The sequence below is a fragment of the Podarcis cretensis genome (assembly GCF_951804945.1).
Source record: "Podarcis cretensis genome assembly, chromosome: 5".
Lineage (NCBI taxonomy): Eukaryota > Metazoa > Chordata > Lepidosauria > Squamata > Lacertidae > Podarcis > Podarcis cretensis.
In genome coordinates, this window is record NC_137174.1 from 4806512 (window position 1) to 4833152 (window position 26641).

The window sequence follows — 26641 nt, forward strand, 5'->3', positions numbered from 1 at the left end:
AGCACTATTATTTGGGCTGGTTCACCAGTGCGTGTGGCTACCAGAAGGCTGCATCTGCAGGTCAAATGTGCATGTGGCCTCAAACACAGTGCTTTCCGAATGAAGACAGCTCATAATCCGACTGCAGACTCTCTTGTGATGAGCAAGCAATTGGGCATACATGTGTGTTTCCCAAATTAAGGACGTGGACATAAGGACAACCTGGCTACAAATACATTAATAATCACCATTTCTGGGTCCGTTACTGAAGTTTATTAGATTTATTAAGCAATAAATCTGAGACAACATATGGTTTAAGCACTGGGGTGGTGGAATTGGAATCCAACTTAGAAAATGTTTCTTTTTTATAGAAAATAGCCCTGGGAAAATGTGTGTTACGGGTGTTTCTTATTGCGATTGTCTTTCCAGATACGATAGTTCAGCACAGAGGCAAATGTTAGCCAGGCTAAATAAGGGTACATCAAATATGCTGCTGTTTTGTTGACATGGTACCAGACAGTAGTTGTAGCTGTTGCTGCTCCTGTGGTGAGCAATATAGTCACCAGCCCCTGAAAAAGAAATGAATGACGTTAAAATGAGTGCTTCATGGGATCCTAGAGCAGAGAGGGCTACAGAGAACTGCAACTTTGGTCACACACCCCTTTGCCTTGGTTTTGTGCTGATTACACGGCATTTACCCAATGTAGTACTTGATCCCTTCAACAGTAACATACCCAAATATCCATGGGTTTTTGTAAATCAAAAAGTCAAATGGCCAAAGCTCCAGGGATTTTGGTTGAGCATGCCAACAATGATCTGTGCTCATTATTGCTCACATTCCCAAGTCCTTATTGTGGAATCTCCTTCCCTCTGCCCTACATGAAGGATCATCCGTCAGAAACTTCAGATGTCTCTGAAAGTCAGATTTCTGGCCAGACTTCACGTGACTCATAAAATTGGACCCCATTATTGTTGAATTGCCGCTTTTGGGTTGTATTTTTGTATACTGGTTAGCGATTTATAAATATTAAGCAGTTAAAAATTTAAAATTAATTAAAAACAAATAAGCATTCCTCTGACAACTCTACAACACATACAAGTTTCCCAGTGGGTAATTTATTGCTGAAAGAATTCCCTTAAGGCAGAAAGCTGGCAAACCACTGCTCTAAGCCACAAGGTCATGGACTGACACAGAGCATTGCCCCACTTACCCAGCCTGTTTGGTGCTTTCCGAAGAATATGGGGACCCACGACCAATTTAATGCCAGGTTTCCTGCGTACAGCCCAAGGGGAACCAGGGATTTTTCGTTGAAGCCTCCCAATTCCCTCCACACGAGGTAAGAACCATATCTGAAAGAATGGGAAAATGCCATTTGTCAGAAAATGGACTGGGTGCGTGAGGACTCTAACAGAAATCCTAAACTTCATACTGAGAATAATGCAAAAGTCATGAGACGCTAATACTTGCATACCTTGCCAGGGTTTCTGACCCATTAGAGAACGCTGAAATCTCCTTATCCTTCTCAAGCCACAAATACCTATATATTGCACAGTGTTACTGTAACTATTAAGTGTATAAAATTTTACAAACCTGTTAACAATAATCCTAAATAACCCACCCCACCCCAAAATCAGTTGAATACTCATCACAATTGTTAATGTCACCATGTTTTTCATAACTATGTATGTTTCCCAAACTTCTGTTATTAACCATAACTTGCTACCTTTCCAAAACATTTCAACAAATTGATAAATACAAGAATTAGAACTGGAATAAAACAGTTTATAATCTTAAAAGGTAGATTAAAACTAACTAAAATGAAATGCAACTATTAAACTTTCGGCCCTTTGCCCAAAGGCCTTTCTGAACAAAATGTCCTGTCACCCAAACCTGCCTCCTAAAAGACAGGAACCATCAGGCATCTGGCTGTCTCTTTGAGAATAGAAATTCCGTTACTGGGAGTGTTGCAACCAAGGAGGTCTTGCTTATTAGAATGTGAAGACAGTTGGCATAAATCAGGAGACCAAAGCTCTAATTCCTACTCTGCCCTTAAGCTTGCTCAGTGACATTTGCAGCCAGGCTCCTCTGACAAGGGTAAAAACGAGTTTCTTAGAGGAAGGGTGGACTATATTGCATATGTGAGAAGTAAGAAATAAATGTGAATACATTAAAAGATGAGGTGGTTCAAGCAGCAGGGCTGTTCCTTTACATTTAAGTGTAGTGTGCAATTACATGCGACATTTGGCGCATGATTCTTTAGCATCAACTTCGTTGGACTGGTCATGTTGTGCGGATGCCTGATGATCGTCTTCCAAAGCAACTACTCTATTCCGAACTTAAAAATGGAAAGCGTAATGCTGGTGGTCAACAAAAGAGGTTTAAAGACTGTCTTAAGGCAAATTTTAAAAAATGTAGTATAAACACCAACAATTTGGAAACACTTGTCTGTGAGCGCTCCAGTTGGAGAACAGCCTTTACCAAAGGAGTCATGGACTTTGAAGACACTTGAACTCAGGACACAAGGGAGAAACATGCTAGGAGGAAGGCACGCTTGGCAAATCCACACCATGATCAACTCCTGCCCTGAAACCAATGTCCCCACTGTGGAAGGACACGTGGATCCAGAATTGGCCTCCACAGTCACTTACGGACTCATTGTTAAAACCATGTTTATGGAAGACAATCTTACTCAGCTATGAGTGATTGCCAAAGAAGATGATGTGTAAACTTAGCTTGTGAAAACTAGCTTTTGCATTCTCTTCCACCAGGTGGCACTGAACAATGTGGAAAACACTTTGCGGAAACAACCTGTTCAAAACAGACGGGGTCCCCTCCCTGCCCTGCTAGCGAGGTCCCAGCGATAGGGTTTCAAATCCCTGCTTTTAATAGGCAACCCAGTCAGATGGGCAGGGTGCAAAAAAATAACATTGTTATCATGATTGCTTGGGTATGCAAATACCAAGGGGCAAGGCTACCTAACTTCCTGTACAGCCATTCCCTAAGCAAGTTCTCGGCTGCAAACCACACTATAGCTGCAGCTCTGAAGGAAGCTGTTTCTTGCAAGCAAATGTCAGGGGTGCTGTCAGAAGGTGAAGCAGTGATGCCACACTAAGTTATCTTACGACTGTCATGGGGCATTGGAGGAAGGGCCCATCTGTCAGCAGGAGAGCACATGTTTTGCATGCAAAAGGACCCAGGTTTGATCCCTGGCATTTCCAAGTATTGCTGGAAAAGACCTGTTTGAAAGCAGTCAGTGAATACAAATACTGATGCACCTGGAGCAATGGCCTCACTCGGCCTAAGGCAGCGTCATACAGGGCTACTGCACCTACCCCAGCATTTGTACTAGCAAATGTGCATGCTCCACCATTATTTGTAGGTACGTATATTTATATTTATTTATAATATATATATTTATATGCGGGTGGCACCTAGGACTTGCTGATCGTCAGGTCGGCTGTTCGAATCCCCGCAGCGGGGTGCGCTCCTGTTGCTCGGTCCCAGCGCCAGCCAACCTAGCAGTTTGAAAGCACGAAGTGCAAGTAGATAAATAGGGACCGCTTACTAGCGGGAAGGTAAACGGCGTTTCCGTGTGCTGCGCTGGCTCGCCAGATGCAGCTTCGTCACGCTGGCCATGTGACCTGGAAGTGTCTTCGGACAGCGCTGGCTCCCGGCCTCTTAAGCGAGATGGGCGTGCAACCCCAGAGTCGGACACGACTGGCCCGTACGGGCAGGGGTACCTTTACCTTTACCTATATTTATAGGCCTAGTACCAAGTGATACATACCTCAGCCTGTGCCCTTAAGTTCTAGAGTGCAGACATCAAAACTTTACATCTCTGTGCAAGTGCTAAAAAAAACCTGGAAATGAATTTTAGCCACAATCTTCAGGAGCATGAAAATTCTCAAACTTCATGTTCCTAAGAATCTCTACTTTCATTTTCTTTTTAATAAGCAAGTTTTCTAGCCCATAGGGTAAAATATGGGCATAATCCCTTCTTCAGATATCCAAAACCAGAAGAGAGCTTGATGGGATTTACTTAGGCAAGTTCAGATTTCTTAGTGTACATGTTTTTAAAGGCCTTAAACAACTATATTGTAAAAATAAGACTACATACCCCATTGACGAATATAATGCTCCCCAGACAGGTGGGAAAACCCAGTTGGGGGGGCGCCAAGATGGCTTCTCCAGTGATTCATACCACGTAGGCAGTTCTTTCTTGACAATCCTAGCTCCCCAAATGCTTCCGGCGTTTGGCAAGAGTGTGAAAGCAACAGCAGGAGCCCATGAGGGAAGCGCTTCCATTTCTGAAACAAATATGCAAACTGGGTGAGAGTTGACTTTGCAAAGTGCAGTTTTACAAATACCAACAAAATACTAGCAGTGCAGAAAAGCTGATAGTTGGGCCTGTATCCCTTTGCGTGCCAGTGGCTGAGGGTTCAAAAGCAAGGAAGGGTTGTGCGCTGCTGCAGCAACAAACTGGCCGCCTCAACTGGTTTCCAAAGACTGAAGGTGGGGAACTGATTCTATTGAACAGTGCTGCGTATTTTCAGTTGATACAAAAAACTCTGTAGTGTTTGACTGGTGAGTCCTTACCCAAACATGTAGAATCGTAGACTCATCTAATCAACTAGGGTCATCTAGTCCAACCCCCTGCAATGCAGAAATCTCAACTAAAGCACCCATGAACTGGACACAGAATTCCAGGTGTGGCAGAATAGAGCAGGACTATTACTCTCCCCTTGAGCTGTCTGTGGTTACCCAATCTGTGTGTGTGTGTGTGTGTGTGTGTGCAATTCAGCATTTTTAAAAGTGCAAATGGGATTCAATTAGATTTACCATATTTTTTGCTCTATAAGACTCACTTTTCCCCTCCTAAAAAGTAAGGGGAAATGTGTGTTCGCCTTATGGAGCGAATGCAGGCTGCGCAGCTATCCCAGAAGCCAGAACAGCAAGAGGGATTGTTGCTTTCACTGTGTAGCGATCCCTCTTGCTGTTCTGGCTTCTGAGATTCAGAATATTTTTTATCTTCTTTTCCTCCTCCAAAAACTAGGTGCGTCTTGTGGTCTGGTGCGTCTTATAGAGCGAAAAATACGGTAGGTGGAAAGAAGAGGGTGAAGTTGGAACTTTCCTAGGAGAAAAGTATTCCAGCAAATATGGTAATGGAAGCATTACCTGCGAGGAGGCCAAGCCTTATAAACAGCATCAGACACAGGAAGGTGTTACAGAAACCCGTATAACTTGTTTCAATTAATTGTTCTAACTGTTGCTTAGCATACTTAGAAAAGGCTCTTTTTGGGTGTAGCAAGGTAAAAGAAGCTCAGAGTTCACATACACTCCACCTGCCAGTTTTATAAACCTGAATTTCTGGACATGCTCTATGGTATCAATCCTAACCCCACTTGCCTGGAAGGAAGCCCCATTGAAGTCAATGGGACATACTTCCAAGTTGACGTGGCAAGGATTCCACTGTACCTCACTAGGTTATCCTTCCTGCCATAGTCAATAAATTGTTTGTGCAAATACTTAGGATTATTTTTTTTATTACAACACCAGCAGCGAACCAACATGCAAAAGGTAAATGCTTCCTATCATGTTATCTCCATGCCAGGAAAAAATGTTGATTGTTTCATTTCTCTATATCCAGGTTCACTGTGAAAGGCACAGGAACATCAGGGCCAGGGGTTTTTAAAGATATTGACTCTGCCAACCACGGGAATGAGAATTAATTCCCTACTGGAGGCAAATGTGCTAAAGGAAAACGCCCGTCCTCCTCTCTTCAGTGTAATTTGAACTCTCTACATAATACATTTGGTAAAACAGGGCAGAGGTTGTGTAAGTTATTACATTGCTTCTACAACAAGCCTAACAGGAAAAAAGTGGCTTCAAAAGTAAGAGACGTGATCAGTTAAACAAGTAGAGACCTTTCCACTCATATCAAGTTGTCCTGTGAAATCGGACTTGTTTCATAATGTTTGCAAAACTTATCACCCTTTTTATGTAATCTCTCCATGTAATGGTTGTGGCTGAACTGCAGTCATTTTACACATTCACTCTGTTTTATAATAGCTAGCTCAAGTGGGGCTAGGGAAGAAAATGGGTATAATAAAAAGCCCCCACCCCAAGTAACGGTACCACCCAAAGTTGCTCATTTGCAGAGTGGACTGGCTGACATCAATTGACAAGCAACCCAAATCCATTTATTTCAGCGAATCTGCTTAATTTGGATAGGCATCACTGACTGGACATAGTAGGGATTAATTGCTATGCTTTAACCAATCCAGGGGGGACGCAGGTGGCGCTGTGGGTTAAAGCCTCAGCGCCTAGGGCTTGCCGATCGCAAGGTCGGCGGTTCGAATCCCTGCGGCGGGGTGCGCTCCCGCTGCTCGGTCCCAGCGCCTGCCAACCTAGCAGTTCAAAAGCACCTCCGGGTGCAAGTAGATAAATAGGGACCGCTTACCAGCGGGAAGGTAAACGGCGTTTCCGTGTGCGGCTCTGGCTCGCCAGAGCAGCGATGTCACGCTGGCCACGTGACCCGGAAGTGTCTCCGGACAGCGCCGGCCCCTGGCCTCTTAAGTGAGATGGGCGCACAACCCCAGAGTCTGTCAAGACTGGCCCGTACGGGCAGGGGTACCTTTACCTTTACCTTAACCAATCCAGGAGCAAAGAAAGTCTATACAGGTTGGGAAATTCATTCTGGACTAAGAATGCACCCAAAAAGAATGTGCCTTTAACAGCCGCTTGGCAGGCTAGAAATTAGCAAGTGAAGTGCCCCCACCCCCAACCGGCCACTGAGACTCTGTGAACTGCCCTGAGACCTCCAGGTATAGGGCGGTGTATAAATTCTAACAACAACAACAACAACAACAACTGACCTGAGGAAGTGAAAACTGCACGCTCTCCCCTTAGCTCTACTCTGCTGAGTTAGGATAAATTACTTCATTTTCCGGGTTCTTGTGTCCTCACATTTGTTTTTATTCGTTTCTGTGTTCTAACTGTTCATTGGATAAGGGAGGATATTTTGGTCTTTAGGCCCAGTACGTCTGCAACAACCAACAATTTAACTGGAAGAAAGTTAGGCTACTGTTAAGGGTTCAAAGGCAAGACCAGAAACAAAAGGTGGCAAGTGAACTGATTGCCTCCTTTTGTTTCTGGCCTTTAATAGCAGTTCCACATTTTACATGTGAATTTTTCTCAGCACTTTTTCTGCAGGCCAAGAAAAGCTTTCTCTGCTGAATTCCATGCTGGCCAAGGGAGAAGAGCAGGGCCAGGTGTGGTGGCCGAAGAGGGTGACATCCCTACAAATCTTCATGGAGATTTGCCAAAGGATGGTAAAACATGTTGCTACAGAACGATAATCACATTTAATCTCATGTAAATTAAATTCAGGCAGTCATAACTTTCAGTCTCCAATGCAAATCATCATTGAAATCCATGCTACTCCATTCAATTTTTTTAAAACTGCTTCAGGCTAGTGTGGGAGTTAAGCATGTCAGAATCAGCACCTGCTCTACCAGTCAGGTTTCTGCTTTCTTTAGACACTTAACCCCTACAACTCCTGCTTGCAAACTTGCTTTGATATAGCCAAGTACCGACTCCTAGTTGTGAAGGTAGCTGCTGTCTAACATGTGTCTTTTAAAGCTGAACTGCATGGAGAAATTCAACTGCTGAAACAAAGTGTTGAATGAAATCATCCAGTGAATTAACACAGTCATGGGCCCCTTTACCTTTTTTATGACGGCCTCTAGAGCCCTGGCCTTTAAAAGGCAGCAACAGAGGCAGATTTATAAAGTTGCTTCTCTCCTGTTGAATGCTCTGAGCCAGTGTGGAATAGTAGAAGAACCCAAAGCAAGGTTAACTTTTCAAGAAAAGGCACACATCACCAAACAGCCCTAATATGCAATTGATTCAACCCCAATGACCGTAGCTCATTTAAATCGTGGGTAGCTAGGCAGATAGTTTTGGATGAACTGGCTGGTGATGGGGGGCTGTTTTGCTGTAACTGCCCCCACCCCCTAAAAAAACTCTGAACAAGTTATAAATACAACTCTTTATTCAATTGCTGTGGTTTATCAAGGCATTGGGCAAATTGTTCCAAGTCTCCAGGAGGGGATGGAAGAGATTTATCTAGACTATACAGAGGTGCTAGAGGACCCCCTGCTCTTTTGGAGAAGCCTGGAAGGGGGGAGCTGGGGTAGCACCCCAACCCATCCTCGGCAGCAAGTTGTGGGGTTTGCTTTCTCCTATTGGCAGCTGAGGAAGCCAGGCGGCATCTCTCCAGGCTTCCCTTTTCAGTCGCTGACTTCTACAAACTTGCTGGCCTTCGGAGGTGGGGGTCGCCTAGATGGGCCGCGGGAGATGCGCGGCCAGGATTTCACGCCGCCCTTTCGGCGCTTACTACGTTACCTGCTCAGGGCAGCCAGGTAACAATATCTCTGGCAACCGGAGGACCATCGGGGATACGCGCCCGACTCGGCGGAGCCCCTGCCTTCCTCGCAAGCTGCGGGTAACGCCCTTCCCAAGTTAGGCACAACCTCCTCGTGCCTGGGCCTCTATATGGACTCCCCCCCTTTCCTTTCCTTTCCTATGATCCTGTAGGTTTTGAAGCAGAGGTTCAGGACGGCTCAGTCGGGAGACCTTGAAACTCCTAAATCTCAAGGTCGCGGGTTCGAACCCCACGTGGCAGGTTGGTGCATTGCAGGGGGGGGGGTTGGACTAGATGACCGGGGGATCCCTTCCAGCTCTACAGGTCCTAGGAAGCTGCCCACGCTCCTAGTCCTCAGTGCGCATCTGCTGGAGCAAGCGCTCTCAAAGGCGTTAGATTCCCGTACCTGCGGCTGCTGCTGCTGCTGCTTCCTCCGCTGACCTCGCTGCTTGGAGAAAGCGAAAGGGTTGTGGGAAAGGAAGCGAGGGGGCGGCCCACTGGGCGGGCGGGAGGCGGAGAAGGAGCAAGGGGCGCGCCCATCTCGATGCCGTGCTCTTTGGAAATGCCTTGGGAAACAGAAAAAAGCCACTCCTAGCAGCGCCTGATTTATAACACAGAACGCAACCATTTCATCATAGAACCACGGAGCATCAGAAAGTATAACACAATGCATTTGCAAGAGAACAGGAATCAACCGCAGCAGAATGCAGTTATGCACGAGCCTCTTACACAGGTGCCTTAATCGAAATAAAATAAAATAAAAATCTTTCCAGTAGCACCTTAGAGACCAGCTAAGTTTGTTATTGGTATGCGCTTTCGTTTGCATGCACACTTCTTCAGATACTTCTTCAGATAAAGGTGCCTTGAGTATGGCTGAAAACTTCAGTGAGAGGCCTGAGTTTGCTTTTGCCGGGTCATCTCATTGACATTAGGTCTACTTTGAGACAAAGAGAGTCTCATTTCCTTTTTCTCTTCAGATCTTTCATATTTGAAAATCCCTTCTTGCAACAATGTGTCGTGAACTGTAGCCAATGCTTTTAAAAAGAGGCGTGGATACGGTTTCTGGTTGTGTGCCCACAAAAAATTATTTTGATGGCATAGTATACAAGACTAAGGGACGCGGGTGGCGCTGTGGGTTAAACCAGAGAGCCTAGGGCTTGCCCATCAGGTCGGCGGTTCGAATCCCCGTGACGGGGTGAGCTCCCGTTGCTCGGTCCCTGCTCCTGCCAACCTAGCAGTTTGAAAGCATGTCAAAGTGCAAGTAGATAAGTAGGTACCGCTCCAGCAGGAAGGTAAACGGCGTTTCACCAGAAGCTGCTTAGTCATGCTGGCCACATAACCCGGAAGCTGTACGCCGGCTCCCTCGGCCAATAAAGCGAGATGAGCACCGCAACTCCAGTCGGCCATGACTGGACCTAATGGTCAGGGGTCCCTTTACCTTTACCTATACAAGACTAGGCTAAAATGTCTAGATGTTTCTTTGATTGTCCTTGAATCGTCCTGCCACAGTTGCCATTCTCTCCTGCAACACCCTTGGAGAACCACTGCTTCAAAACCTGGTCCTTTGGCGGAAACGGCCTTTTCCCTTCTCTCTCTGCCACATCACAGCTGAGCCAATGTGTGCTTTTTATTTTATTTTAGGAACTGCAAGAAAGCCCTCCAAGAAATTCTAAAGGTTTAAGGCAAATGCGGGAGACAGAGGTAGCAGAAAAGAGATAGGCTCCCAGGTGAGAGCCTATGGCTTTAAGCAATGCTGTAGTAAAGTTAGTCTTATTTAGAAAATTATTCTTTGGTCAAGTTAAAGGGAGTGAAGCCTTGTGGGAGTTTCATCAGCCACAAGGACCCTGGGAAAGAAGTGTGTATCTTTAAACTCTAGACTAGATGTCTCCTTAGTTGAAAGCTTTATGGGAACCAAGGAAGCCTTGATTTAATGAAAGATCTAACACCTGAGTTCGAGGGTGCAAACATCCCCCCTCAGTGATGCTATCTGTCCTTGAATTGCTTGGGAATGTGTCTCTGGCTAATTTCCACGGAAGGGAGGAAACCCTTTGATTTAAAGTTTGGATTCCAAATTGGCCCAGCTGTCAAGAAGTAAATTGATTGACCAGCAAGCCGGTCATTGGTGTATTCAAAAATAATTTGAGTCTTATGATTGGCTTGAAAGTTACGACGCAGAATGCGAATTGTGAATAAAGGATCAGGGAATTGTTTGAGAAATTGCGCTCTCTGCCATTGCTCTGCAATCCGCATAGAGGCCCGGCTCTGATGTCCCATCTTATCAGCCGTCGTTTTGCCTTTTGAAATGGAGATCTTCAAAAGCCTGCAACTTGCAGAGTCCTAAAGGTTTCAACTATCCTATTGTGTGTTAGAGCTTGTGAGTATGTATAGCTAGGTATACTATGCAATGTTCTTATTTTCTTGTCTGTAACGTTCAAAAGAGTGCCTGCTATTCTAGCATGTTTTTTATGTTATTTTAAAATAAACTTTTAAGAATGAGACTGTTTTAGTTTGTGTGCCTTTCCGGAGGGAATAGCTAAGTCCTAGCCTTACGCTTGGTTACGCTCTACCGTAGAACTTCTGCCTGCAAGTCTGTGGATGCAGCTTGTGGAACAGGGGGACCGCCAGGTTAAATGGGTCACAGCCTTCTCCCTGGGTTGTGGTCTGGGTCCCCTGGATATAGGGAGTGGTGGCAGCCCTACCGGGTCGTGTTTGTTCTGTTCTGAAAAAAGTAATTCACCCGCCAACCTTGCCCTGGGCGTCCTAGTCTGGCCGGAGAGCAGAGACAGGAGAAGGGAGGGGCAAGCGGTTGGGGGTGAGCATTACTACATGTTGGCAGCGTGGTGGGATTGAACTTCCCACGGAAAGGCACTTTGATCTTTTAAAACTTGGCACGAATCTTTTGTGGGTTACAGGTGGTTTATTTTTTTTGGATAGTGATAGTTAGGAGAATGGAGGACAGTTTGTTAACTTCGCAACAGCAATCATTACAAACTGTAGATCAATGGGGATATTTGGGAGAAGATAGCTCCCTCCCGGTGGAAACCGACCCCCCTAGAACTGTGAGCCCTGGAGTGAAATCCGCTTCCTGGTTTTCGGATGGCTCAGGATCAGAGGAAGAGTTGGCGGATGCCAGTAAAATAAGCACGGTCCGGAGGGGCCAGCGAGAGTCCTGCATTGTGGACAGGGGGAAGGACACGCCAATTAACCAAACCCTATCCCCTCGTGAGGAGGCAGAGGCCGTGGTGGACTCCACGCGTTCTAGAAAGAATTATTCTGTCCATGCAGAACCTAAAGAGCCTAAAGAGATGGATTTCTCAGAAGGACATGATGTGGAGTGGATGCGAGATCCGGTGAACGGTGGATTCCGCTGCCGTGATAAGTATCCCAGAGTGAACCAGTCTCTTTTAATGGGACCAAGAGCTAGCCGGATGGCGCCTCACTTTCAAGACCTGTCGCAGCAGCCACAGGAGATGACTGTAGGAGACTGCCGTCGAGAGCCGCCAGCGCCGGACGTTCGCCGGAGGGTGAGACAGCGTCCAATCAGCCCAGGCAGAGTCTACTCGCCGGTGAGGGCTCGAGAGGTGCGTGTGCCGGTGCGAAGGTACGAGGCAGAGGAGGAGGAGGAGGAAGAGTACTTCCAGAGACCCCTGCGTGGATACGCAACAACGGCGGCGGAACAGCTACGCGCCCAGGGGCAATTGCCTCCTAACCCTACACCAAGGTATGAACCTGTCCCGAGGAGGGGGGGAGACCAATACCAACGGTCCCCTCCAGGACTGACTTTAAGTAATCTTAACTGGAAGGTGTTCCAGAAATACCACCCCCCCACTGATGTCCTTAGTTATCTAAATCTTTTTGAGGTGACTTGCCGGGACATGGGGGTTGCGCCAGAACTGTATATGGCGGTGTTACGTCCCCTAGTTTGTGGTGACTTGTCAGAGCTTATGGGACACCTCCCCCCAGATGATATGAATGACTATGAAAGCTTTAAAAAATTAGTCATGCAGCGGCATGGCTTACATCCTGAACACTATCGAAAAGCTTTTCGGAAAGTGGAAAGGGGAGGGCTCACTGACAACATTGCAGTCTTCTCTGCCAAAATGGCCCAAAACTTTGAACTGTGGCTTGCAGCCGAGGGGGTGGAGGATTTGAAAGGGATCAAGCAGCTGCTGCTAATTGAACAATTGATGCGCTCCCTGCCCCCAGAAATTGTTAGTTTGGTTGCCGATAAAAAGCCCAGGACGCTGGCAGAAGCCACCGCCCTTGCTGAATCTTTTTGGCTGAACCGCACCCATCTTGTCAATAAAGGACAGAGTAACATGTATAAATCTACAGCGTCGTCGGGAAGGTCCGCCCCCCCCATCAAAGAATCCAGCAAAGGATTGCCTACACCTGCTAAAGACTCTGTTGCAGCTGGGGGAGAGCGTGCTAAAGTGCCCCCGAGTTCTGGACTGTGTTTCTTTTGCAAAAAACCGGGGCACGTAAAGGCAGTTTGTCCCCAGTTGAGTGGGAAGAACCCCCCCGTTCGTACCTCCACCCCTGCTGTCCGTATGATACAGCGGCAGGAGGAAAATTGGGAGGAGAAATCGACAACACCTGGAGTAGTGGAAAGTTTGGCTCTGAAGGAGGAGGGTGGGACAACACCTGTTCTGACTAAACCTGAAATACCCGTGACCGTGGGTCCTGTATGCACCAAAAATCCTGTAAAAACACCTCATGTGAATTGGGCAAATTTGGAGTTTTCCGCCCCTATCGAGATCAATAAAACTGTTGTGGACTCGTACCGGGACACTGGTTCTGATATTACTAGTGTGTCGAAAGATCTGGTTTTACCCAGCCAGATGCAGGCTAAACCTTTAAAGATTAGCCCTTATGGAGTGGAGGAAATTTTCCAGCCAACAGCAATAGTTCCCCTTAAATACAAAGGTTATAGTGGGGACCATTTGGTAATTGTTCATGATCCAGAAGTCTGCAAAAGCCCCGTTTTGGTTGGGAATGATCTTGGTTTTCAAGTCTATCTGCAGCAACAGCTGAATGTGGATTCGGTAACTGTAGCAACTCCCCCCACCCCATCCCCGGCAGGGAGAGATTCGGTGGAGACTGAGACTGGGTTGAATGAAAAACCTGGAGGGGAGGGAGAGTTACCTGTCTTGGATGAGGATACCAAGAAGGACCTTAATGGTTCTGTGGAACTGGGAGATCTGGGAGAGTTTGCTGCTGAGCAAAGGGCTGACCCCTCCTTGCAGGATTGTCGGGAGGCGGTTGGAACTCCTCTCCGAGGAACGAAGAGGGCCCAATTTGTGTATAAAAAGGGACTTTTATATCGACAATTTGTACCAAAAAAGGTGAAAGATAAAGATTTTGTTTTACAACTAGTGGTTCCAGAAAAGAAGCGATCTACTGTTCTTAGCTTAGCCCATGAAGACGGCTTGGCGGGTCATATGGGACTACAAAAGACCTTAGAGAGACTGACTCGTTACTTCTACTGGCCTGATGTGTACCAAACCACTAAAGCATATGTGCGTTCTTGTGTAATTTGCCAGAAGGTGGGGAATGACCGTGATAACCTGCCCAATGAGTTACAGAGTGTCCCCTTAGAAGCAAATGTTTTGGAAAAGTGGGGAATTGATTTAGTGGGTCCCTTACCAAAAACTCGCTCAGGGAAGCAATATCTGTGCGTGATCATTGATTATGCGTCTCGTTATGTTTATGCCACAAGTTTGACTAATACCTCTGCTAATAGTCTGGTTAAGGCTTTAATTTCTGCCTTCTGTTCCCTAGGAATTCCTAAAGTTTTGGTGAGCGATTTGGGAACTAATTTTATGGCTAAAGTAACCCAGGAGGTCTTGCGTTTGTCTGAGGTTCGCCACCATACATCCATTGCTTACCAGCATCAGGGAAATGGGTTGGTGGAAAGAGTGCAAAAGACCTTGGTTCAGATGCTGCGCAAGTATGCCCTGGCCCATGGTACTAGTTGGGACCAAGATTTGCCTTTGGTGGTGGCTGCTTATAATGATGCCCATCAAAGAAGCCTTGGGTTTGCACCCAATCAGTTAATTTTTGGAAGGCTTCTGAATACCCCTCTCTCAATGCTTCGAAAAGAGTGGGAAGGTTCTGAGGAAGAGATAAAACTGCCTTCTGTTAGTGAGTATTTTGCCCAATTAAAAGGAACTCTGGCAGACATTTGGCAACTGGCCAAAGAGAATTTAGAGAACGCCCGATTAGATCAAAAAAGAGTACATGATGCCAAAGCTGTGTGCAAACAGTTTGAGGTGGGGGATCAGGTATGGATTTTAAGACCGTCTCGCCCCCACAAGTTAGATGTGAAATGGCAAGGTCCTGGTGTTGTGGAAGCGAGGCTGAGTCCTGTGCGTTACCTTGTAAAATGCAAGGAATTGCACCCCACTGCTCGCGAGTATCATGTTAATTCTTTGAAAGAGTGTGTTGAACAAAAGATCTCTGTGCTGGCCATTTCGCGGAGTCAGGAGGAGGTGCCTGCTTCACCTGTGGATCTTTTAACTGAATACAAACAGGCTGGAAGTATTTCTGATGTGTTGCAGCTGCCGACTTTAAGTGAGACTCAGGCCAAAGAGCTCTATGAGGCACTGCAACCTTATAGCAACACCTTTAGCACCAAGCCTGGTAAGACTCACTTGGCTCAACATCATTTTGTCACGGGGGACACTCCCCCCATTTCCTCACGTCCATACCGAGTTGGTGAGGCACATGCGCAGAACATTGAGACTGAATTGAAAGAAATGTTGGAGTTGGGAGTTATAGAACCTAGTAAGAGTGCTTGGGCTTCTCCCATAGTACTGGTTCCAAAACCAGACGGAACTATTCGCTTTTGCATAGACTATCGAAAAATTAACCTAGTTACTGTCCCTGATGTGTTTCCCTTACCTAGAATTGACACCTTGATTGAGAAGTTGGGACGGGCGAGATTTATCACTGTCATGGATCTGACAAAAGGGTATTGGCAAATCCCGCTGTCCCCAGAAGCTTCTGAAAAGTCTGCTTTTGTCACTCATGTAGGCTTGTATCAGTTTAAAGTGCTACCGTTTGGATTAAGAAATGCTCCTGCAGCTTTCCAACGGTTAATCAACTCCTTGATTCATGACCTGAATGAGTTTTGCTGTGCTTATTTGGATGATCTAGCAATTTTTTCTGAATCGTGGCCAGAACACCTTAAGCATGTGCAGAGAGTTTTGGCCCGGTTGCAAGAGGCAAACCTGACTGTTAAAATATCAAAATGCCAGTTTGCCCAAGGGGAAGTAGTGTACTTAGGATTTAGAGTGGGGTCAGGAAACATCAAGACTTTAGAGGCCAAGGTGCAGTGCATTCAAGAATGGCCTCGCCCCATCGTAAAGAAGGATGTGCAGTCTTTTATCGGGTTGGTGAATTATTATAGGCGCTTCGTCAACCATTTTGCAACTTTAGCTGCTCCGCTCACCAACCTTTGTAAGAAGTCTTTGCCAGTTAGAGTAAATTGGACCGAGGAGTGCCAAAGGGCCTTTGATTTGTTAAAACATGCCCTTATGAGCTCCCAAGTCATGCTGGCCCCAGATCAGAGACGTCCGTTTATAGTGCAGACTGATGCCAGTCAGACTGGACTAGGAGCAGTTTTGCTCCAAGAAGATGAAAAAGGAAACTGGCGTCCCGTGGTTTACTTGAGTAAAAAGTTGATCACTTTTGAACAAAATTATTCAACCATAGAGAAGGAGTGTTTTGCTTTGGTCTGGGCTCTGACCAAACTGCGTCCTTATCTGTGGGGTAACACCTTTGAGGTTCAAACTGACCACTCTCCACTGTGTTGGTTGGAAAGGGTGAAATCATCCAACCAGAAATTGCTTAGGTGGAGTATGGCTCTTCAAGATTTTCAGTTTAAAGTCACTCACATCGCAGGAAAGAGTAACGTTGTTGCTGATACTTTGTCTAGGATGTACCAATCTGTTCCATGAGATGTTATTATTGAGTATTGCCTAAGAACTGTGAAAAATCGGATTAGGGGGGTGCTGCTAGTGATGTATGTTTTAAAAGCTGCTAAAGCCCCCTGGACCGGATGATCTACCTCAGTATGTAAATAATTTTCTTTGATGAAATTATGGGACTTCACCCTATAATTTCATCTTAGAGGGGAGGGTGTAGTAAAGTTAGTCTTATTTAGAAAATTATTCTTTGGTCAAGTTAAAGGGAGTGAAGCCTTGTGGGAGTTTCATCAGCCACAAGGACCCTGGGAAAGAAGTGTGTATCTTTAAACTCTAGACTAGATGTCTCCTTAGTTGAAAGCTTTATGGGAACCAAGGAAGCCTTGATTTAATGAAAGATCTAACACCTGAGTTCGAGGGTGCAAACATCCCCCCTCAGTGATGCTATCTGTCCTTGAATTGCTTGGGAATGTGTCTCTGGCTAATTTCCACGGAAGGGAGGAAACCCTTTGATTTAAAGTTTGGATTCCAAATTGGCCCAGCTGTCAAGAAGTAAATTGATTGACCAGCAAGCCGGTCATTGGTGTATTCAAAAATAATTTGAGTCTTATGATTGGCTTGAAAGTTACGACGCAGAATGCGAATTGTGAATAAAGGATCAGGGAATTGTTTGAGAAATTGCGCTCTCTGCCATTGCTCTGCAATCCGCATAGAGGCCCGGCTCTGATGTCCCATCTTATCAGCCGTCGTTTTGCCTTTTGAAATGGAGATCTTCAAAAGCCTGCAACTTGCAGAGTCCTAAAGGTTTCAACTATCCTATTGTGTGTTAGAGCTTGTGAGTATGTATAGCTAGGTATACTATGCAATGTTCTTATTTTCTTGTCTGTAACGTTCAAAAGAGTGCCTGCTATTCTAGCATGTTTTTTATGTTATTTTAAAATAAACTTTTAAGAATGAGACTGTTTTAGTTTGTGTGCCTTTCCGGAGGGAATAGCTAAGTCCTAGCCTTACGCTTGGTTACGCTCTACCGTAGAACTTCTGCCTGCAAGTCTGTGGATGCAGCTTGTGGAACAGGGGGACCGCCAGGTTAAATGGGTCACAGCCTTCTCCCTGGGTTGTGGTCTGGGTCCCCTGGATATAGGGAGTGGTGGCAGCCCTACCGGGTCGTGTTTGTTCTGTTCTGAAAAAAGTAATTCACCCGCCAACCTTGCCCTGGGCGTCCTAGTCTGGCCGGAGAGCAGAGACAGGAGAAGGGAGGGGCAAGCGGTTGGGGGTGAGCATTACTACAAATGCATATTTTCCTTTGCTCTAAGTCACTTGGAAAGGGACGCGGGTGGCACTGTGGGTAAAACCTCAGTGCCTAGGACTTGCCGATCGTATGGTCGGCGGTTCGAATCCCTGCAGCGGGGTGAGCTCCCGTCGTTCGGTCCCAGCTCCTGCCCACCTAGCAGTTCGAAAGCACCCTTAAGTGCAAGTAGATAAATAGGTACCGCTTTATAGCAGGAAGGTAAACGGCGTTTCCGTGTGCTGCGCTGGTACTGGATCGCCAGCTGCAGCTTCTTCACGCTGGCCACGTGACCCGGAAGTGTCTCCGGACAGCGCTGGCCCCGGCCTCTTAAGCGAGATGGGCGCGCAACCCCAGAGTCAGTCACGACTGGCCCGTACGGGCAGGGGTACCTTTACCTTTTTAAGTCACTTGGAGGCCTTCAGGTGACAGCTGGGGGGGGGGCACGGTGCTCGAGAAGATGGTGGCAATTTAGCTGCAGGCATGTTTGGAGGAAATCCGTTATCTGGACCCATAACTCCTCCCTCTTGATCCCACCATTTAAGCTAAAACTAATTTTGAACACTATGGTCATGAAAGAAGAACACAACCTTTCCTGTTTTATAGTTGCCCTTTATTTATTTTTTTATTGTCAGCAGTATAAAGGTAACTTCAACACACAGACTAAGCTCATCAGGCCTTAACTTCTAAGCAGAGATGTATATCTAATTGCATTTTTAGATGTGAAATTTAAGAGAACTTAAGAGGTAAATAAATGCACACATCAAAAGTTAACCACCAGAATGTCTATGGGGATTAGAAATATCTATGTTGCAACAAAGAAAAAAAGTTGTGGAACCTTAAAGACTATCAGATTGGATTAAGATTCAGGTAGCCATGTTGGTCTGATGCGGTCGATATATATATATATATAATTAAAAATGCCCAGTAGCACCTTAGAGACCAACTAAGTTTGTTCTTGGTATAAGCTTCCGTGTGCATGTACACTTTTCAGCTACCAAAGATTGGATTAAGGTGCATTTATCTCCCTTAACATCTTCACACTTTAAACATATACGAACCTAGAAAAGTCTGTGTCTCTTTAATTCTGTGACTCACAGCACACACACGCAACAACCTGGCACATATCTACTCCTCAGAGCCATACGTGCCAGTGGATTTGTGCCTCTGTGTTTTTGTGGTAGATACGCGTCTACCACACGAGCACGTGTAGAGAGAGGGGGGACCTTGGGTGCGGCGGAACCCTCTTTTCTACGGCTCGGGTTTCCAGGCCGCGGAGGGGGAAGCTTTTTGCTAACGGACCGGGCCTTGCATTTCCCGCTTTCCGGCCTCGCACGCGGAAGGAGGCTCCCGTTGCCATGGCGACCTCCGCCGCGCCGCGCCTGCTGCCGCCGGGCCTCTCCGCAGGCCGCGCTCTCCCCTTCCCGGCCCTGCGGCGATGGCTCAGCCGAGGCGGAGCCCCGAGGCCCCCCGGCGCGGGGGAGGCGGCCAGCGCGGCGGGGCTGTTGCGGGAGGCGGCGGCGGCGGCGGACGAGGCGCCGGGGCCTGGCGGGAAGGCGCGCCGGGCTCCCGAGGAGGCTTCGGTGCTGCTCTTCCCCGGCCAGGGCAGCCACTTCGTGGGGATGGGCCGCGGGCTGCTGCGCTACCCGAAGGCGCGGGAGCTGTACCGCGTGGCCGAGGGCGTCCTGGGCTACGACCTGCTCGGCCTCTGCTGCCAAGGGCCCGGCGCCCAGCTGGAGCGCACCGTGCACAGCCAGCCCGCCGTCTTCGTCAGCTCCCTGGCCGCCGTGGAGAAGCTGCACCAGGAGCAGCCCAGGGTGAGGGGGCACCCCGGGGGCATCTAGTCCAGCCCCCGGCCAGGCAGGAGTCTCAGCTAGAGAGGGCCAGGCAGGCGCCCGCCCGCCCGCCCGCTGGCTGGGAAGGCAGGGGCCAGAGCAGGAGCATCTCCCACCTCGGGGGCTTCCAGCAACTGGCATTCAGAAGCACTGACTGCCTTGGTGGCCCTGGGTTGCCCTCTCCTCACCTCCATTTGTCTAATCCAGGGGTGTCCAAACTTTTTTCAAAGAGGGCCAGATTTGATGAAGTGAACATGCCTGAGGGCCGACCAAAGTTACTGACCTTTTTTAAGGATTGATGTTGTGCTTTTTCTTAGATTTCACCCCCGCCCCCCCCCCCAGGAAATAAACTGCCAGAGGCCGGATTAAACCAACCGGCGGGCCAGATTTGGCCCCCAGGGCCAGACTTTGGACATGCCAATCCTCTTTTAAAGGCCGCCACCTCCTGTAGGAAGGAGTGCCGTAGTTTGACTACCTGAAGCACTTGGGTTTTGTCTGCCCCAAACTCTCCCAACGTTCAGCTTCCTGGGATGCTTCACTAGAGTTCTATGTTAGGAGAAAGGGAGGGAGACTTTCCTCTGCCCACTTTCTCTGTGCCAAGGAGAAAGAAGCAAGCTGCGCCACAATTGACAGCGCACACGGGGATGCCTGCGTTTCTCACACTATGTGAACACTTCCACTTGTTACTTACTGGAGACCTTTTAAATTTCTACAGGTAGTGGAGAGCTGTGTGGCAGCTGCTGGATTCAGCATTGGAGAATATGCAGCCCTTGTTTTTGCAGGAGCCATAGACTATGCAGAAGGTATCAAGAAAGTACCCTTGCACTTTCATATTAAATGTTTATCTAAAATCTTTGCAATGCAAGGATAGCATGTAGCCGGGGGGCATGGTGGGGGGGAGGGTGTAGCCCCAGGTGCACAATTTGGGGGTGGGGCACAAACCAGGCACCCCCCCCCCTGGAATCCCCATCCTGCCCTGTCTGCTGCTGGGGGTCTCTGGGCCCTGGAGCCCAGCCTCACTGCTGCTTCTCCAGCCCCCTTGCTGAATGGCTGCCTGGCCAGCATTGGGGGAGTGGGATTCACATGCCAAGGCTCTTTCGCTGGGCTCCTCCTTTTGCAAGTGGGGAGGCAGAGCAGCATGGCCCTGCTTGGTTCCAGTGGTGATGGCTGCCCACGTGCACATGCACCCCAGGTGATCACCCCACCCCTGCCCACGTGCACATGCGCCCCAGGTGCCAGCAGACAACTTGTGTTGCTGACTCTGGCGCATTAGTCTTGGCACACAATTCTTTGTGGTCCTCTGCTAGTGAAGGCAGTGGCCGAGCTTCATGCTCTGGCACCGGGAGGGGGGCAGAGAGCAGGCAGGGGTGGGGCACACCGCCTGCAGGGGCATGGTGCCCAGCACAGGCAGGGAGGCAGCCACGATGGAACCCCCCACCAGGATTGCGCTGCCGGGGGCGGTGCGCTCCCCTCACACTCCTCTTCCTCCGCCACTGAGTGAAGGGTATCTTAGTGTCCAGCTATTTTATTTCTTCCTCAACTTTATGTGTTACATCTTTGTGCTATTTAAGTAATAAGTAAGTAAAATTGAAATCCAGATCAAGTCCATATAATGTGTACAACAGTATAAAGTATAACCAACTTTGCAGTGGATAAATGTGAGGATTTCTTGTATTAATATCTTCATAGACATATTGGGAATAAGTTGTAAGATTCTGAATTTAAATATCATTGCTTGCAGGAAAGTTGCTTCAGCTAGTCTGAAGTCTAGCTTCTGTTGACATAAATACAGTTTGGGGCAGACAGTAGCTTAGTTGAGCATTATGCGAAATCATGACTTGTATGAACTCTATTAACTGAAACCATGGTTTGAGCTTCCAAACACTCAAAAGGCTTGCTAAGCCATGGATGACAAATTCACTTCAAACCGTGGTTTCTGTTTGTTGGCTTGTTAATTCAGATGTGCAAAAGCATAGGCTACATTGGACATCACACTGAACTATGTTTTAGCATAGCGTGCATGAGCCCAGCTTCTCTGGCTTTTGTGCCACTCCTTTCCCAGCTCTGGTGACATGGGAAGCAACATTTACAGGTGAAACTCGAAAAATTAGAATATCGTGGAAAAGTTCATTTATTTCAGTAATTCAACTTAAAAGGTGAAACTAATATGAGAGATAGACTCATGCCAAGAGGAAGATGAGAGACATGAGACCGAGCAATGCAGAAGAGCTGAATGTTGCTATTGAAGCATCCTGGTCTTCCATAACACCTCAGCAGTGCCACAGGCTGATAGCATCCATGCCACGCCACATTGAGGCAGTAATTGATGCAAAAGGGGCCCAAACCAAGTACTGAGTACCTATGCATGCTTCTACTTCTCAGAGGTCCAATATTGCTCTGTTTGCAATCCTTGTTTTGCTGATTTTATTTAATATTCTAATTTTCTGAGATTGTTAATTTGGGGTTTTCATCAGCTGTATGCCATAATCATCACAATTATAACAAATAAAGGCTTGACATATCTCGCTTTGCATGTCATGTGTCTATCTCATATATTAGTTTCACCTTTTAAGTTGAATTACTGAAATAAATGAACCTTCCCACGATATTCTTACTTTTCGAGTTTCACCTCTAAATAAAAGCAGAAGTGAACACTTCAGAACTCTCCTCAGCTGTGGGACTGTACAAACCTAGGAGGCTAGATTTGTTTATGCCATGCTAAATGAGAGTTTGGTGTGATGTCCAAATGACTAAATTTCCTTAGGCATGGCTTGGCATGTTATGTGAATGCAGCCTATCTATGTTAACCAGAGTGAAAGCATGAAAAAATATACATATGGGTCCCTGTTGCAAGAATCCAAATTGCCAGCCCTTCATGCTTAATTTTCCTGGATACTTAGGTTCTGGTCATCTTGAATCTACATTAGTGGTGTTTTAGGGAACCCCTGAACTCTGTGGATGTGTATCAGATGTTCTTCAGTTGTGGACAAGGACCACACAGCTGCATGGGTGTGTTCCGTGGTGTGCTTTCTGTTCATGGCAGACAGCAGCCTAGCCAGTGTTCTTTATAACTGACTGTGCACTCTGGAACAGGTCCCAGAATCTTCTGCACCACATGCAAGTACTGTGGTGGTCAGTTTGATATGGAAAGGGTTCCCTGGAAGTAAAAAAGCTTGAAAGCTGCTACTCTACATCACAGAATACAATATTGTGTAATTAAACATTTCAGAGTTTTCACCTCTCTCTCTATGAAATCATTACATGGAAACATGCATTTAAGTTTGTAAAATCACAGCCAATTTTCTTTGTAGCTTCCATTTATCTTATGCTGAAGTTAAGTCCTCTTAGAGTTTCTTTCTTTTCTCTAGCCTTATATGCAGTGAAGGTGCGTGCTGAAGCCATGCAGGAGGCATCGGAAGCTGTCCCAAGTGGAATGTTATCTGTTATTGGCCGGCATAATTCAAATTATGTCACTGCTTGCTTGGAAGCTCGTGAATATTGCAAGTCATTGGGCATTGAAAATCCTGTATGTGAAGTTTCAAACTACTTGTTTCCAGGCAGCAGAGTCATTGCAGGACATTTGCAGGTATTATTTCAAAATAATGGTTCTGAATATCTGGAAATTGGTGGGGTTTTCAGTAGCACTGCTGACAGCCAAGAGAACAGTCATATTCTTAGTCATATTCTGTATTTTGAGGGGAGAAGTTTGCTTGCTTGTTATATGAATTGTATTTTTATCCTGCTTTTTTTTACATGCAAAGTACCTATACTAATAGCCATCAATTGATATATTTACTTTTTAAAAATAATAATAAACACATTTAAAACCATTTCACAATAATAAGAACAATAGTAATGAGAATAGCAGAAGAACAGCATTAAAAATAAGTTAATGTTTGAAATCAAAGGAGCAATGAAAATTTTCACTGATTTTCACTGATTTCTAAAGGGCGGGGAGTACAATAGATTTAGGCAAACAGGTCTTACAGACAAGCACATTTGCAGTGGGAAAAGGGCTCTCCTCCTCAGACAGAGATGATATCGGGGCCAGATGACCTCATAGTGAAAGGGGCTCCCTGGTTTATCCGACTAAGTTTTTCTAGCTTTAAAGTACCTTGAATTGAACATAGGCACTGACTGGTGGAGCTCCTTAATATTTCCAATGCATGCTGTTCTTCTAACCCTTGGTCAACAGCTGTGCAGCTACATTCTGAAGTTTCTGAACAATATTCAAAGGCAGCCGCTTGTAATTGGGATTAGAATTGAAGCCTGTCACCTGGCAACAGGATCTAACTGACATGCAGTGATGATGTAAAGCACATGTAGCAACCTAGTGCTCTCCAAATGTTTTGAACAAAGCTCTCCTCAGCCCCAGGCAGCATGGCCAATAGTCAGGGATGATCAGAGATGTATTCCAACAACATATGGAGAGCACCACATTGGCTACCCTTGGTATAAAACAAAAATGGAAACGCAACAAATGCAATTCAGGTATAAAAGCCACCCGCCAACATTTGGGTAGCAAAGTCTAAGCCAGTACGTTTCGCTATAAAGTTTTAAGTCTCTGTTGCATGCTTTTTATGTCGTTTATTTTCTTTCTCTTGGAGGCATGCGTCCTCTGACTTGTAGGCCACAATGAATTTATGGGGTTTTCCTAAGAGCCAGATGACATTAACAGCAGTTCTAGATTGAAGGCAGTAACTCTGTTTTTGTGGTTCAGTGTTCTGTTTCGTTTTTATTTCAGGCTTTGGAGTTTTTGCAGCAAAATTCGAAAAAATACTCATTTGTGAGAGTGAAAATGCTGCCAGTCAGTGGTGCTTTTCATACGCAACTTATGGAACCAGCAGTGGGACCTTTGTCTGAAGCCCTCAACTCAATTAATATTCAGAAGCCTCTCATCCCTGTCTATTCAAATGTGGAAAACCGGAGATACACTGAACCGAAACAGATCCAGCGCTTGTTAGTGAAGCAGTTGGTTTCACCAGTGAAATGGGAGCAGACGATGCATGCCATCTATGAAAGGAAAAAAGGAGTAGGATTTCCTTATACTTATGAAGTGGGGCCTGGGAAACAGCTAGGAACAATCCTAAAAGGCTGCAATTTGAAGGCCTGGAAGTTCTATAAACATATTGATGTTTCAGAAGATGAAGAAGCATAGAGATGTCTGTAGGAAAAGTTTTCATTTTAAATGGATTTATTGTTAGGTAAAAATGAAATCATGCAAGCCCTGGAGGAAGACACAACATAGTCTTTTGGAGAGGGAGCTGTATACCGTTGTGCCATTGCTATTTCCCTACACAACTAGCACAGAAGAATTGCTTGTTACCTCAGAGGCCACTCTGGGTCTCACTTCTTCAGACAAACAGATTTGACCATGAGTCATCAATTACTTTGCTACAAACTTTTTAAAGAATTGTTTTATATAAGCCTGATCAATAGTACCTGCATTGGCCAAAGAATCGTGGTGACTTATGCTCAGTGTCTTGCTTTAACTTTTAAGAATCAGTGAAATAATAATAAAGTTAAAATGTTTTCTTTGTTTTACATATCATTTATTGTGGGTGGGAGATCTGCATTTGGTGTATAATTGGTAACTGTAACTCGCCCCACTGAAGCGAGTTACATTGATTGTATTGGATGCAGTGATTGTGTTACCCATTGTATGCTATCTATGCATAATGTACCATTAGTTTTTTAGAATACTCACTCACACTATTAAGGTCCCCATTTTGCAAAGTACAGTGGTGCCTCGCAAGACGAAATTAATTCGTTCCGCGAGTTGCTTCGTCTTGCGGTTTTTTCGTCTTGCGAAGCACGGCTATTAGCGGCTTAGCGGCTATTAGCGGTTTCGTCTTGTGAAGCAAGCCCATAGGGAAATTCGTCTTGCGAAGCACCTCGAAAAACGGAAAACCTTTTCGTCTAGCGAGTTTTTTGTCTTGCGAGGCATTCGTCTTGCGGGGCACCACTGTACCTCATCAGTTTTCCTTCTGGACATGAGTAAAATTATAAATCAGGCACCACAGGTTTTTGAAGAGTTGGGTCTTACTGACTGGATGCAGAAAAGGCTCTTCTAAAGACCATGTGCTGTAGACGACTGAGTGGTACTCAGAATAGACCCATTGAAATTAATGGGCTGAAGTTAGCCGTGCCTTTTAATATCAGTGGATCTTGTCGGAACATGAGCTCCCTCTATGTAGCTGGTAACAGCATTGGTGTTTAAGCGTCAGGAGTTTTTCTTGAGACGCTTCCATCTGTTCAGAAGATGTCCAGAAAGAAAAGCTGGGAAACGTTACATGGCATCCCAGGCCACTCTCAACTTATATGGGGATTGTGTTCCATGGAGAACACCTATAGCCAAAAACACATATAGTCAAAGCACATTAGGTTCAACAGCAGGTGGATTGCCAAAGTTTTTCCCCTCAGATGCCCATCGCCTTTTTAAATCCCCCCCCTCCAAGCGCATAAAGCTGATTGTGCAAAGTTAAGTGTGTAAATTGCAAGTTACCTGTATTCTTGCTAACAGCCTTCCAATATATGTTTGCTTTTCAGTCAAAAGTATAAGGGTAGTGCAGCACTGTGTTGTGTTAAGTGGCTTACAGTGCAATCTTCTGCCAGTCTGAGAAAAGACAGGACTTAAGGGAAAACACAGGATATTGGTCCCATGATTATATCATTAGGATGCTGCATAAAAAGCGAGTGAAGAAAACGTTACCATCCCACACTGAACACTTGCTGTGGAAGCACTCCTAACAGTGGATGGATTTTAGATATTCTTTCTAGAATCATCTCAGGTAGTCTTCTGCCAGAGGATGGCAGCAGTGTATAAATCATTTCTTACAGCTGAGATAGGTAAAAAAATTGCTTTTTTTTGTGTAGCAAATACAAAATGTAAGCATGCTTTTTGTTTGTATGACACCTGTGGGTTGAAATAAATCTCAGTGTCCAAAAGCATTGAACTGCAATAAAAAAAACAGTTCCTGGATCTTCCTCAAGTCACAAGTCAGTGAGTTACAAACTGAAAGATATACATCTTTCAGAGTAAATTATATTTTTTGAAACGTCGGGATTTCAGTTCTAATAAAACCAGTGCATTATGTCAATGTAGTTTCTTGATTCTTGGCTATTCAGCAACTACAAACCACTTCTAGATGTGAAAATCCACTCTTAGAGGTGAGCTCTGCTGCCATG

At 46.0% G+C, this 26641-nt stretch overlaps 2 protein-coding genes across 2 annotated transcripts; one reads left to right on the plus strand and one right to left on the minus strand.

The window, feature by feature from the left end:
* Positions 1-237: 237 nt before the first annotated feature.
* On the minus strand, positions 238-8907 carry TSPO (translocator protein). Its single transcript, XM_079975526.1, has 4 exons — positions 8812-8907; positions 4098-4287; positions 1191-1329; positions 238-548 (listed from the first exon to the last, which is right to left on the minus strand). The coding sequence occupies exons 2-4, from the start codon at positions 4283-4285 to the stop codon at positions 375-377; spliced, it is 501 nt and encodes a 166-aa protein (XP_079831652.1). The 5' UTR covers positions 4286-4287; positions 8812-8907; the 3' UTR covers positions 238-374.
* Positions 8908-18961: 10054 nt separating this feature from the next.
* MCAT (malonyl-CoA-acyl carrier protein transacylase) lies at positions 18962-24987 on the plus strand. The gene is made up of 4 exons (XM_079975375.1): positions 18962-19435; positions 20169-20256; positions 22822-23039; positions 24198-24987. The coding sequence occupies exons 1-4, from the start codon at positions 18977-18979 to the stop codon at positions 24609-24611; spliced, it is 1179 nt and encodes a 392-aa protein (XP_079831501.1). The 5' UTR covers positions 18962-18976; the 3' UTR covers positions 24612-24987.
* Positions 24988-26641: the final 1654 nt, after the last annotated feature.

What these genes read in the sequence shown, in the direction of transcription:
- MCAT (XM_079975375.1), top strand. Translation starts at nt 18,977, where the DNA reads ATGGCGACCTCCGCCGCGCCGCGCCTGCTGCCGCCGGGCCTCTCCGCA. An exon ending in AGCCATAGACTATGCAGAAG is followed by an intron (nt 20,257 to 22,821) that starts GTATCAAGAAAG and finishes TCTTTTCTCTAG; the next exon opens with CCTTATATGCAGTGAAGGTG. An exon ending in TCATTGCAGGACATTTGCAG is followed by an intron (nt 23,040 to 24,197) that starts GTATTATTTCAA and finishes TTTTTATTTCAG; the next exon opens with GCTTTGGAGTTTTTGCAGCA.
- TSPO (XM_079975526.1), bottom strand. Translation starts at nt 4,285, where the DNA reads ATGGAAGCGCTTCCCTCATGGGCTCCTGCTGTTGCTTTCACACTCTTG. An exon ending in GCATTATATTCGTCAATGGG is followed by an intron (nt 1,330 to 4,097) that starts GTATGTAGTCTT and finishes CCATTCTTTCAG; the next exon opens with ATATGGTTCTTACCTCGTGT. An exon ending in GAAAGCACCAAACAGGCTGG is followed by an intron (nt 549 to 1,190) that starts GTAAGTGGGGCA and finishes TTTCTTTTTCAG; the next exon opens with GGGCTGGTGACTATATTGCT.